The sequence below is a fragment of the Aptenodytes patagonicus genome, chromosome 16, assembly GCF_965638725.1.
Source record: "Aptenodytes patagonicus chromosome 16, bAptPat1.pri.cur, whole genome shotgun sequence".
Lineage (NCBI taxonomy): Eukaryota > Metazoa > Chordata > Aves > Sphenisciformes > Spheniscidae > Aptenodytes > Aptenodytes patagonicus.
In genome coordinates, this window is record NC_134964.1 from 1,589,223 (window position 1) to 1,604,200 (window position 14,978).

Below are 14,978 nucleotides of genomic sequence, written 5' to 3' on the forward strand. Positions count from 1 at the left end.
TCACCTCTAAACTGGTTTCCTAATCTACACTCTGTTATAGAATTCCAGAGCAATTTGTAAATCATCTTCAGGAAAAATAGCTTGGATATAAATACACAGTTGATGGATGCAGGATATAAAGGCTGATTGGCTAACAGTCAGTCTTGCCAGCAACTTCAGTTGGTGAAGAGCCAAAACCACAGTCAACATACTGTTAGAAACACTATTTATTATGCAATATACTTACCTGCCAGCTAGGAAGCTACAAAGCTCAAATGTTTTAACTCACATAGGAGAATAAACTAATACTGAAATAAAAAGAACTGAAGAAGAATTATTTTGAGCTGTTGATGAATAATTATTTATTTATCGGTTCAAAATAATTTCAAGCTGGGCTTATATGGATTACAAAGAGAAAAAAGAAAATCTGTCTTGGATGCTGTGTAAATTAAATGTTTAAGAAACTGCTGTAATGCTGTTTTTAAATACAGGTAATGTTAGCTACTGTAGCTACGTAGCTGTTTAAAGTTCTGAATATAATAATATCAGACTGATAACTGAACATAACAGGTACCTAACATTTGCTTTCTGAGAAGAAAAAGAAACGAAGTCTCCAATATACATAACCAGCGATCATAAAAACTACTTTACAAATTGCAGCCGTTTGCCATCGAACTGAGAGCACAAAATTGTAAAATGTTGAGGCCAGAATTTACCAGGAGGAGAGGTATGTGGATTCTCATTAGTTCTGGTTGGCACAGCAAATGTTTTGCCTCAGATGAACTGGTGGCAGCTGAACAATAACCTTATATATGCTAGCATCTTCCCCAGATACCTTGACTTTGATAATATGATTCAACTTCTGTGTACAAAATGACATGGAACATCCCCATCCATTACAGCAGGCTCTCAGTAAAAAACATTTCTTTGATATTGTGCCAAAAATACCTGCTTTCAAGAAAATATTATCATATTTTACTAAGTTTCAATATGCCATATATTTATTGTTCTATGTTTGTAACAAAAAAAGCAATGAATGAATCATCCTTCTGAGACCAGGAAATGTGTTTTAGCAATGCTAAAATACAAACTTATATTCCATTTAAAGCATATGGTGTTAGGAGACTTCCACACCTTTACTATGACAGCAGGATCAGCATGAGAGAAAAAAAATCTTCAGCCTTTTCATATCAGTGGTTATAGCTCCAAGTACAGAATCAAGTACAAAGACAAGATCTTTGTTACTTTTACATACAAGCCTTGCAAGGCTTGAAATAAATATCTAGGTATATAAACAGACCTAAGTGCAGGATGAAATAAATCCGAATAAGATACTATCAAAACAGTGCACGATGTATATTAGAAGATAGAAAAAGGGCATTAAGAACAAAGTTGGTACTTTTGAAAATTCCTTTGAATATATCAAACTATTTAGTAGTTGGAGGCCAGCTGCTGCTCCAATCTTTTTTTGAAGCTACATCATTAGGAACTGGAAACAGGAAAGCAACTTATTGAAATAAACAGTTGAGGAGCGAAAAAATAAAGCAATGGACAAGACCTTTGGCTAGTATCAGCTAGCCCAGCTTCAATAATATCCTCCTAATAGATCTACTGTCCAATGACTATAGCAGCAGATCCCCTTGATGTTTCAAATAACATCCCATTGAATGCATTTCCAGGGTTAGCACACCCACCTTTGCAAGGATACTGTGGGTTGCTTTTAATTACTACACAGCTGCAGCTGAGATACAGTTTAACATGATTTGAAAGGTACTGCTGCCAGAATGGGACCATCCTGAGCTCTAAACCAGGGTACAATCTAGCTTGTGGAGTAAGCCCGCTGAATCACTTCTTGCCCAATCTAGGATCTCCTTGGAAGTCTCCCATGGCAGACAAGTGAGCTTGTTTTATGACACTAGACAAGATTAGATGTCAAGCAGAGTAGTTATACTGGAGCAAAAAAACCCTTGATACTATGAAGAAGCTGTAGAAATGCATTCTTGTGCCCATTCAGGACTCCTTTACGATTTCAGCTCCGCTATCACAGACAACCACAAATGTAGAACACACCAAGATGCACATTTGAGTCGCCACATATTCCAAATTGATTCAATCTCAAGAAAAGATCACTGAAGTGATAAGGACACAAGTCCCAGTATAGAGACAGATCTAGACCCTGAAGATATATTTTTCCCTCTGTATGGTCTACTAACAGCAAAGTTTGCCAGTACCTCTGAAGTAACACTTAGCATTTTTTCCTGTTCTGAAGTCAATGATGAGGATGAATAAACAAGTTACTTTAACCTGCTGGTTTCATTTTATGTTCACTTACTAACACATCTGAGAACATGCAATACTGTAGAAATATTAGAAATGTTAAACAATTATTTAAGCAGCAATACTATAGTCCATTTTTTATTCATTGAAGTTTTTGATGTTTGCATCAGACTTTTGACTTTCTAAAGCCACTAAATCAAGACATCATATTATTAAGCCCTCTAAAAATTCAGCACAAATCAGTTTACAGATGACATTGATGTCTTACTGCTATCCATTCTTCCTGGACAATTTCTAACAATTCAGTTTTTATATTCCTGCAGTGCTGAAATATGGTTCACACCAGTATCTGTCCTTTTAGTAATCACCAAAGCAAAGCTTGGCAGTTGTCATATATTGCACTTTTGAGAAAAATGCTAGTAATACTCTGAATTGATTGAACAGCATGGAATCAGAACTAGCTGGCAGAGAAACCATTTAAGTGATTTCAATTCATAAATCTCTTTTCTCCTACCCTATTTTAGTTTAGAAACTGCTAAATATCACCATTATCCTGTGATGCATAGAATGAACCAATTATTTATAAAGATATTAATTTGAATAATACGTGATTGCATTCATTAATGTCCCATATGAGAAGGCAGACTTATGGATCTTACTGAGTAACTTTCTTTTATGCACACTGAGCTAGAGAATGTATAGAACAGTCCTGGGCCAGCAGACATCAATTTGTTTATTTCCTCAGAGGTCAACATCAGGAACAATGGCCTGCCTTGTCTTAAAAATAAAGTTATTTTAAACAGAACTTTACCCACTTTAAACCACAATTTAAGTCCTTGAGCATGACCTAAAATGTGTAGTAACACATAGCATCACTTATGTGACAAGGTTTAATTAATTGGCAAGGGTGCACTTAGTGTCTAAAGCAAATGCTGTTACTTAACATGTTTTTAGGAGAAAAAAAATAAGTATGGCCCAGAACTGTAGTTCAGTCTTAAAAGAATCTTGGAAATAGGGCTCTTGAAATTAAGTCCACAGAGAATGAGGAGATCAAAGGCAGATAGGCTACAGTAAGTCAGGGGACAAATTTTGGGGGACCAAAGGCAGAGCTCTTGGAGAAGAGAGACTGCCAGCACTGGTGAACGGAGGAAGAAATCCCAGCAGAGGACTAGCTCAGTGGGAAGTGAGGTGGTTTGTTCATCCACTACTATCAGCCATGACAGTCCGGAAATCCCTGCTTTGGAGACTGAAACCCATAGTGCTTGCTGCCTAAATGTCACTAAACTACACTGGCTTGTCAGTAAAGTTATTCTGTTATCCTGTTGCTGATTGCCTTGGTGCTTATGTGAATCCAAAGAAAAAAAGCAGAGAAAGTAAAACGGTGTTTTTCTTTGGGACAGAGCGGAGGAGTGTGATTTGCGTATTAATAAGGGTTTGTATTGTTTATTAAAAAGGGCTGTTTTTATCTGAAATGGGCTGCATGTTAAATTCACTAAAATGGAAATTGAGAGACAAAGCTGGGCCTGCGAGAGAACTGAAACTTGGGGAGTTTCCTCAAAAGCAGCATTTCTTCTGGGAAATTATCTGCATGTCGTTAAATATCTTGTGCTGAGATTCTGGATCTTGAAATCCAATTATCTGTATCAATGATATTCAGCCTTCAGGACCTGAAAAGCCACTTTCTCAGGAAATGGAGAAGCACAAACATACAAAATAACACAGCACAATTCAGAGTAACATCTGATGATGCTTGAATTGTAAATCCATGACCCGATACCGCACTGCAATTGTTGGACAGCACATAAAGCAATATATTACTGCTCACTGGAACTTCCTTGAGAAAATTTGGATCAAAGAGGTATAAATATTTGGCACATTGCACTGCCATCTCTTTTGCTCCTGAATGGAATGGGAAGAAGTTTCTTCTCAGTCTCAGGTCAGAAGTAACTATTAAGTCACCTGCTGCGTAACAGGCCACAGACTGTACTTTTCTCCCCTTGTAGGCTGTGGGGTAGGAAGACAGTGATGTTATCCTTCATACTCTTCTTTCAGACCATTCCTTTTCTTTAGGGACAGGAAAATTTTATTTTTATTCCCAAGTGGTCTAAATAACTGTAGGAAAGTCTCAACCTAGCTTACTAAAATGCCTTCCATTACTTATACTGAAATAAAATAACCTCTCTAATGGAATCGGCTAGAAAGGTATGTACTTAAGGTGGAATCCTTAGTCATAAATTCTGTAATGGAATGGTTTGGAACAGTTTTGGTTTGCTGATGTGGAAACTGAGAACTAAACACGTAATTAAGCAATGCTCCCCACCCCCAAAAATAAAGGCCCAAGAGAAACAAATGGTAAGGAATGAAAGAGTTAAGAGGAAGTATTAAGTCAGTGATCACATCACCCAGGTATGTGTTATTTGAATTTTGCTAGACTGGTCTTGGATTCTGTTCCTGTGGGTGAACCTCTTCTGTGGCTTCTTAAGGTAATTTCAAAAGTGAAGCACACAAAGTAGAAATATTGTTTTCCAAATCAGAACTGAAATAAAATGGATTTCTACTTTAATGGCAAAAAATTTTGTTAAAAATTTGAAGTTACTGTTCCAAGACTCACTGTACTGAACGTTTCCTTCCATCTAGCTCTCTGTAAGGCTTGACTCTCCTCCCAGCTCCCTGTTCAAAAGAGGTGTATAATTTTGACTGTGTGCAACTAGCTGTCTCTCTTGTTCACTATGTATGTAAGCTAGCTTATTGTAACTTTGATTTGAAACCATATCAAATCCCTTTTTTATTTATTCATCATTTTTCTTAGGATGAGTTCCATAAAATACTTCCGTGTACAGCATAATCACAGTTAAGTCTTGTCTAAGAAATTCCCTGGCTGCTATATCAACTGGTTCATTGCCCTGAAAACGAAAAGTGCTTCAGCCCATATGAAACACACCTCCATTTTTAACATATAAAAAACATTACCAAAAAAGTGAACACAAATATACTACCTGCCAAATCAAATCCACACTGAATCCTTAACTATGAGCAAAGAATTTTTTTTAAGGTACCAAAATTGCAGTCTTTTCCTCAAAGGAGAATTTTGATTGAACCATTTTAGAAATTGCTCTAAAACAGACTAACCACAACTAGAACAAATCCTGTTCTTGTAACATGATAGAAGGCCATCACTGTTTGACAGCAGCAGGCTAATATTTGTGAGTGTGGTAAGAACACCTCGTTATTGATACAGCATCTCCCAGGCCATCGGTGCCTCGGATTATTATTAATAATCAGACATTTGCTTCATCCTGAGCTGGTACAAAAAAACAGTTGAATTCTTAGAATTGCTAAAGATACTAAATATTCTGAAACTCCTGGCTTTGACCCACTGACAACTTCCATATAATTTTGTTCTTGACTTTCATATTATGTCATACTATAATTTATAAATAATCTGAAATATGTTAGCCTTTACATAAGTAGCAGAATCAATAAAACTTTTTCGTATCAAAATGAAAATCCTTAATGCATTTCTATTTAAAAAGCAAAACATACATATTACCCTGAAATTTGGACCACAGTTGGAGGCATTACTGTCCTTCAGTAAGTAACGATAACCCCATTTTATCATTTCTGTGACGAAGCTTACATCGATTCTGACGTATGTGCACATGTACCACCAGAACCTCAATGGGAAGTACAAAGCAAATTCCTAACACCTCATGCTGTTTCCAGCAGAAATCTCATTTGTCAAGACAACAGGAGAAGATAAATCATTTTGGAATAACCTTTTCTTAGAGTCTCTGCTTGTTCTGATATTGTAAGTCACGATGGCTTTTAATCTGCATTGTTCTGTATTACAGATTGAGTAAGAGATAACTGCCTGCATGGAATAAGCAAGAAAATCTTTAAAATACCCTTTTAAGCACCCCCACATACGGGAAGCAACACAAAAACATTATGAACTAACGACTATTTCCAACAGTGCTAACAGGTTCAAGATGTTTTATTTATAAAATAATTTTAGAATTGAAAAATATCAACCCTCTAGTTGGATAAACAGAATCGATAACTTAGTTATTTGAGGATTGTCCTCAAACTTCCATACCGTGAATACGTTCTTTAGTGAAAGAAAAATCATTAAGCATAATCATTAGGATTAGTTTGGTTTTTGAAATGCTTTGAATGGCAATTTAGGAACCAAGTAGGTCTCAAAAATTTTTTTTGGTGCTATACTCTAAAATTTGTCTGTACTCCTCATTTTTAGTAAGTATAATTATTTTAGTAAACAGAAAGAATGAATTAGCAGAAAATAATTTTAAGAACCATGTATGTAAAATGTCCCTAACTATGCTATTGATATGAGCATGAGATTATTAAAAGTGAAACATGCTTGGGATCCAAATATGCTTTCATTGTTTACACTTGTTAACTTTCTGCATTTTTTCACTGACATATAACAGTTTCAATTCTGCTTCTGAGCACTGGGTCAGCAAGCACAAATGCACATGCTTGAATGTTTTTCAAATTCATAGTCATAAATAATTTCTTGTGAATTATTTTGATTTATATACATGCATTAGCACAATGCTTTAATAGCTGAGTTGCAAAAACTTGTTAGAAACATTTACTGAACTTAAGGTTTTTACTACAATAAAAACCTCATGCAAATTTTAGCTCCTAACGTAACTTAGATATAGTATAAAAAAGGGATGATATGATCACTGATAAGCATCTATCAGCAGTATTTCTATATGTACACATACCTCAGACAGCAATCTCCACCCATTTGCAGAGCATCCTTTTGTCAAGATTGTTTCCTGCCTCCACCTTCAATCTACAGAGACTAGCCTAGAAGTCTAGGTGCCTACGCCACAGGTATACACATGATCTAACCAAGAATGACTCTGGTTTCGTACCTCAGCTTATTAAGATATACTTTCCAAATCCGGGTAAACAAGATAAGGTTTGGTCAGCAATAGAGGTTAATAAACCAGTCAGCTGTGGCAGTCACTTTCCAACAAGAAATTATCATGCTGATTTTATACGAGTAAGATAGTCTTTGCTAACCTATAATTTCCATCTGATCCAGTATCCTTGGAGATTTACTTATGATCTATTAAAATAAATGTTGCCATTATGTTTTCTAATTAATATATGTGAGGAGATGCCCAATAAAAAAAATCTTCTTATGAGTGCCAACATGCTGTAGATAACACAGAAACTAGACACTTTTTGAACACATCTGTCTGCCTGTCCCATGCTGAGATACGTATCTCATAGTTCCTTTTATTTCATAACATAAAGAAGCTCATTTGTCCCTTACTACCCCTTAACGTGATGGCACTGCAATGTCATCCTCATTTAGATGAATAAAAGAAGGTCCTGGCCATCTTAAACAACACTTTTAGAATAGCACCTTTAAAATGCCACTCAGGATGGAACACCAAATATAATTACAAACGTGGAGTTTCTAAGTGAGATGCTATTCTTCCAGACAGCAGAGTTCCAAGTAATAGTTAATATGAAAAAAAAATATGTGCTAGAAGACACCTAAAAATGTATGGTTGCTCTCTCTCCAGCAGCGATGAAATATGTGATCTGCAAAGCACTATGTTGTTGTTATTCTGCCTCAGAGCTGACTGAGATAAAAGTGTAAATGCTTTAGAAATATAAAATATAGCAAATGTTTGTAAGTCTACTAACTTCTTGTTTTTATACCAGAACTTGATAGAACACATACCTTTCTTCCCCCTGTGTTTATGCGAAGTGGAGTTAAGAAGGGATCAAAAATCATATGGCTGGTTTCAATATTGACAGGTGACTGTCTTTTCCCAACAGAGCAAAGATTCCAAGCTGAGTTCACCAAACCCCAAAAGGAGGGAACTGCAAAATATAAAAAAGTGCAAGTTTAAGAGAAGTCTGGAAAGACTAGAGAAATACATGCAAGGCAGATAGCTAGATAATTAAACTTGTCATACTGTCTACATACATACACTGAAACTGAAAACAGGCAAATTCATCTAGCGCTTGAAATTTAGAACTCCATGCATAAAGACCAAAACATATTTTTTCATATATTTTTGTATCAGGAAAGAAGGGGTTTTTTTTTCTCTTTTGAAAGTACCTAGATATATTCCCAGATTCAATTATTAATAGCTCCTTTGCTGTTAGTATTATAGAATATTTATTGAGCAATAGGAATGTGACCCATTAGTCCTTATGCTAATTTTGCATACATACAATGTGTCCTTGGACTGAAATTGTTCCATTCTACTCAACTTCTTAAAAGTGTTCGTATTTAGTAGAATTCTTAAAAAAAACCAGCATTATTATAAGAGAAGCTCACACATTGTGAGAACAATGGATGTTCTCATTCCAGAGAACAGGCCTGCCCTCTAGACAGGTTCTACTAATTTCTGTTCCATTCACCCAAACTTTTCTTTAGTTGAAGTTTTGATCTAAAAAAATCACATTGGAAAAGCCACACTCTGATGGTGAAGAAGGATAGTTCCCTGTACGTGCAATGGCTTGGAACATGGAGGAACACCTGATTTTTGACAAGCTGAGTTACTTTCAGAGATTCTGTGCCCCTAATTGGAAAAAGAAGAAAAATGTGATGTAACTATATACCGCTTCTCATCAGGTAACTGCAGGCTGAAGGTTCATATTGCATCTAATCTGCGATTTATAGACAAGATCAACCTGAACTTCTCTTTGGACGCTGAAAAAATTTCTGACTAAATGAGTAAAGAGCAACTAACAAGATACACAAAGGACACATTTAAATTTGTGTCTGCACACTTTGTCCCTGTCTAAAGTATATACGGCAACTTTGACTTTATCAGAATTATTCTGTAGTTTTGCGTAGCAGGTGGAAATTTCACAGGTCCGAATGTTGATGCCTTTTTTGGCTTTATTTTTTCTTTTTACATTTTGTTAAAAGTTTTCATAACCTTTGAGCCTCAAAGCATCCTTCTAATCTACAAACTGTGTGTGACAAAGTCTACAAACTCAGGCTGGGGGAAGGAGCATGTGGCTGAGTCCTCAGGGCAGGAGCACAGGTGTGTTGCCCAGAGGGTGGAGCTGAAAACAACCCCATCAGCTGCTTATAAAAAGCTTTTCGGTTGCTGTAGCTAGTTGCATGCAGGATTTTGCAGTGTGAATGTTTGCTTCTGCTTGCAGTTTTTGGCTACTGTTGTGGGAGCCACATAGAGTGTTGCCTGGATTTGAACCTCACATTTGTAGTAGACTTAACCCATTGGGAAGATATTCCTTGGAGGGGAGACAGGTGGAAAATATCTTCTGAGTAGTGTAGCCTCAGGAAAATGGCTGATCTTGGTAAGTGTTTTCCTATCATGTTTTATAGATGTCGTGGTTTAACCCCATTTGGGAACCAAGCACCACCCAGCTGCTTGCTCACTCTCCCACCCCCTCAGTGGGATGGGGGAGAGAATTGGAAGAATAAAAGTGAGAAAACTCGTGGGTTGAGATAAAGACAGTTTAATAGGTAAAGCAAAAGCCGCGCACGCAAGCAAAGCAAAACCAGGAATTCATTCACTCCTTCCCATGGGCAGGCAGGTGTGCAGCCACCTCCGGGAAAGCAGGGCTCCATCACGCGTAACGGTGACTTGGGAAGACAAACGCCATCGCTCCAAACATTCTCCCCCCTTCCTTCTTCTTCCCCCAGCTTCATATGCTGAGCATGACGTCACATGGTGTGGGATATCCCTTGGGTCAGTTGGGGTCAGCTGTCCCGGCTGTGTCCCCTCCCAGCTTCTTGTGCACCCCCAGCCTCCTCGCTGGTGGGGTGAGAGGCAGAAAAGGCCTTGACTCTGTGTCAGCACTGCTCAGCAATAACAAAAACATCCCTGTGTTATCGACACTGTTTCCAGCACAAATCCAAACCACAGCCCCGTACTAGCTACTATGGAGAAAATTAACTCTATCCCAGCCAAAACCAGCACAAATGGCAAGCCAAACAGGGCATGCCGTTATCTTCAAGATCATATTACTTAAAGAATTTATGATGCAACTGGGATTGTCCTAGAAAAGCTGCACTGGAAAATAGCTGCTATGAGGGGATGTTTTATAATGTTATTTCTGTTTTTGACAGGGAAACTTTGCATTCTGTGCAATGCCTGTCACACCAGCCTACCACCTGAAAGTCAAGAAGGTGGAGCTCCGATATTGTGATGTTGCACTGCAAAGGTTAGACTTGTCACCCAGACATGTAAGTCCGTGTTACAATCTTTGATTTCTTTCTAAATGCCTAGGAAGCTCATGCTTAAGAATCCCTCCAATATGTGCTTGTTGCTAGCTCTGTTATCTATGGTTAGACAAAAAGAAAGTTCAGCCATGGTAAACTTACTCCAGTGATCAGAACGACTTTGCTTATGCTTTAACTGAAGGTTAATTAAGGATGACTGACCTAAGACTGCACACCTAAGTTAACTACTGGATGGGGATCTTATGGAATATTAATGTCTGATTACATTTAATTACAGTAATTAGTGCTGCTGCTTAGATGCTCAAAGTAATAGAAAAGTATTTAGAACAGTAATGGAAAAATCCAAGGAGGCTTCATGTAGGAAACCAAGGCTTAAATTAAACACAAATACTGAATTAACTGTTTAGTCTAAAGAAATTAGTGTATGAATCTAGAAAAACATATCAAAATATTCATCATTTTATTATTCCAGCTTAGCTAACAGACAGGGTTCTACTAGGGGTTAAGTCACTAATGAAACAGTATCTCCTTCCCCACAATTAGGTTGTATTTTCTTAAAAATCTAGTCATGTGTGAGTGGGAATATGCTGCATCTTTGTGTGTGGACCTTTGAAGCATTTTAGGCAGCAGCCTGGCTCCTGTGCTGTACAGGAGCTGCTCTTACAAGCTAGTTTGCATGCAGCCCACATACTAGCTTACAATCTCATTTAACAAGGTTCTCTAGCTACTGGTTTTTCTACCAAATGTTTCTGTATACTGGTCATGTCATCTCTGCCTTTGCCTATAAATCCCCCTAAATTTATACCGCTTGAGAGCTGATTTGTTGCAAACATGTTACATAGACATAAAGTGATAAGTTTTTGCCTGATCAATGTCATGCCTTCAACCTTCTCATAACAGAAGGAAAATTGGATAAATTCAAAGTTTATTTCCTCTGTATGTTGGCACACTATGGAAAACAGACTTTTTTTTTGGGGGGGGGGGTTATATGGGGAGAAAGTGGGGGGATTACTTGTATTTTACACCTATGAAAATATCTCTGACATCCTTATTCAGTCTGTATCTTATTGCAGCTGCTCTTTTTTTCTATTCACTGGGAACAATTTATATTGAGATATATGAAGATGCTCTAGTATCAGCATGACACAATAGAATGAGGGATCCTGATGGCTTTTACCAAACCTATGCATAACAACAGTGAAATAACAGCAGCTAGAACAATAAAGTAAGGATTGAATGCTATTCTCCTAGTGATGAGTACCAAGGATTTGCCTAAATAAATACAAGCCTCCCCTCTCCAGAGAAAAGCAATGAGTGAACAGAGTCCGATAAGGATGCCCTTATGTGGCATGCCCTTATGCTGTAGGTACAGCAAACTTGCAGATAAGCGTAATGGTACCGTCTACAGAGTGTGTTGATGGACATGTAACAGTCTGCATCTACGTTGTGAAAGGAGGCAGTGGTTTTCCCAGTACAGGATCAGAGGCGCATGCTGTGTATCATGTCTTAAATACTACTTATCTTAGAAAAAATATGATGCTGGACTCAAAATTTTGTCTAGGTCATGAAAGGGTTGTGGACAGTTAAGCAGTGTCTCCTAATCACTTGCCTGGCTGTCGAGGGCTTATTTATAAAGAAGTTTCTCAGAGTTCTACCTCATGCTCTCTTTCTGCATCTTGTTCTTAGCAAAGCCATAAAGAGCCTGTAGCCAGAATTTCTCTGAGGCATTTTCTGAAGAGTCCTCATGATGCACTGACTGAAATAGTTGGGTCTAGCTCAGAAGAGAACAGATGCAGCACTTGGGGTGGGGTGAGATGATGCTGTGCTTCCCAGCACACCCGGCCCTGAGGACAGAGCACTCCTGGGGGTTCATCTGGTAGCAAAGCTGTGCTGGGCTGTGTCTGTCTGCTACATTCAAGTCCTGGCTGTGTTCTCCATTCTGAAATGACTGTGAAAGACTAGAAGGCCATGCCATACCTGGTGAAGTGTTACCCCATCAGCTCTCAACTTTACAATCTAGGGAGTCCTTAAAGATACTTGCATTTACTTGGAAATGTGACTGCAATTGCAAAGAGTGGCTCTGCAAGGTTTCTACACCAAAATCATAATCTTTGTTTCTAAGCCATAAAACATATGAGAATTTATTTAAGATAAAATCACGTGTCTCTCTCTGCTTTTCTCCTGATTTAAGGCTCTGATCTCTATTCTGTGCCATGATTAATCACTGGCAGGAGTCATTCTTAGTTGTTCAAAGTTTTCAAAGAATCCTAAGTTTCTCTCTCTCCCTGCTCTACCCTCCTGTTTGTACATTTGCATTACTTTCCTAAGGTCTCTTATGATCAACTCACAGCTTATATTTGTTAAGCTAACTTTTGTTAAAAGTGCTTAACCTTGGCAACACACGTGATTTATTACTGCTCTGGGAACAAAAGCAAAGGGCAGGCAGGTTTCATGCACAGTAGGCAAATGATTTCTATTATTGCAAAGTTTTGTAATATCCAGGAAATAGCCCCGTATTTCTCAGTACAACTTCCGAGTTCAGGGAAAAACACAGCAGACTTTCTACTATGTTCCTTGTGTTGCCTCATATAAATGAATGAGATAGTTTAGCAGCAAATCAAATAGAGAAGAAGATATCTGGGAGAAAAGCATGTTTAAAAAAAGCTGCCATCCTCAGAACTAGATACAAGTGGAGACTGTCCTGCCACCAACCTCCTGTCTACCTTCTGTGTCTCACTGATCTGATGATCATGCTTCCTGTGCTGGGCACTTGGAATAAGTAGGACATTAAAATAGTGTTAGCTATGCAAACCTTTCACTGAGGAAACAACCTCTGATTTAGGTCTGAGCAATGCAGGGACTTTGGTTTAGGAAGTAATTAGAGAAGCAACAGTTTGTATTGTAGATATCATACTACATTGAATTCGGCATCTTTATATGAATGAAAAGCCTTATGTAGTCGATTTTTGTGTAATGAAGAACTACATAAAAATGATGAAGCTTTTTTAAAAAGAACACCTAAATGGTAAAATGGGCACTGGGATTGCCAGAATATAAGCTAAGTTTCAAGGTTTTATGTGTTTATTCTGAGCCTTTGTTTAAATAGGGCCAAGAAGCCAGCAAGCTTCAACAGAAAAATAAAGGAGGTGGCTAGAAATAAGAAAGCATGCTTCAAAAAATGGTGTCCAAGTAAGAAAAATTGAAAAGATTATAAACTCTGACAACTTAAATTTAAAACTAAAATAAGACAAGCCAAAAAAAGACACTGAAGAACAATTTGCTAAAGGCATAAAAGCCACTAATAACTTTTTTCAAACTGTAAAAGGAGCGCATGAAAGATAATGTAGCAGTAAAGCTGTATCAGTTCTTTTCCTTATTGCTTACAAAGGTGCCTAGGGAGGTTCCCACACAGGAGCTTCTTTATGGGGAATGAATCCGAGAACCTGTCTCAAAATCAAGCATCAGAAAAATGACTTCTAGTATAAATTGATAAAATGAACAAATTCATTAGTGTCGGTCAGAACTCTAGGAGGAATACCACAGTGACTTGAATTGCCAAAATCCTCACATAAAATCTGCATCAGTCTGAGAGATAAAAAGTAACAAATGTGATCCAATTTTTATGGTGCTTATTTTTATAGGTGCTTATTTTTCCCAAGGTATCTGCTACTGGTCACTGTCAATAATAGGAGATGGAGTCTAGTCAAGACAGTAAAGTTATTTGTGTTGCACTGCGCTAAGACTGTAACTTCCTCTTTGAAGTTTGCTCAACTTTTAAGAGCACAGATTTTCTGAATTTAAGTTATTCTAGAGTTCATGAGTTTAAATAAAAGGAGTCAACTTACTCATGCAACAGATCCTTGTTTATATATTTAAGCTTTAACACCAGCCCTGGCAATAGCATAAAACACAATCAGATTGTACTTGTGCAGCAATTATTCTTGCCCTGTGTAATTACTGGTCCCTCAGATAAAATCTCAAGCTATTTTATTGAAGCTGGGAATTGAAACCACAGAGAGAATCAGCTATCTATGTACATCAATAAAGCAGTCCATTAATTATTTCCACCTACTCAACTTGAAGAAAATTACCATACTAATGCCTCTGGATAACCACATGACCTGCTCTGCTTCTACATAAAAGCCAAACGTAAAGTCATAAAGGCTTTGAGAGATAAATCAGGGACACCAAAGAAATGACAGAGTATAGAATGGCATTCATGTGAGTAATTGGTCACAGAAATTTCCAGACTGCAGTAATATTAGACAGTATCACAATGTTTTCAAATTTGAGAACTGAAAGTATTCTGATTTCTTTTTAAGAAGCAAAAAGTTGACAGCTGAAATATATCCTTGAGAGTAAGACAGCATTACCATTATTCAGAAGATGGTAAAAAATATTAAAATTTTTCATCAATAAATCTTGAAATGTATCAAAAAAATGAAAATTGTGAAGAACTCTAGCAGCATCATATTACATACTACTAATTTCATACTGGTCTGTT

General features: G+C 37.4%; 1 protein-coding gene across 3 annotated transcripts in view; it reads right to left on the minus strand.

The window, feature by feature from the left end:
- The window catches only part of CA10 (carbonic anhydrase 10), a 209,852-nt gene that overhangs the window by 118,473 nt on the left and 76,401 nt on the right, over positions 1 to 14,978 (minus strand). For all 3 annotated transcript variants that reach the window (XM_076353772.1, XM_076353773.1, XM_076353770.1), the window contains one exon: positions 7,988 to 8,130. In XM_076353772.1, coding sequence (XP_076209887.1) covers positions 7,988 to 8,130 — 143 coding nt within the window. The remainder of the gene's footprint in view (positions 1 to 7,987; positions 8,131 to 14,978) is intronic.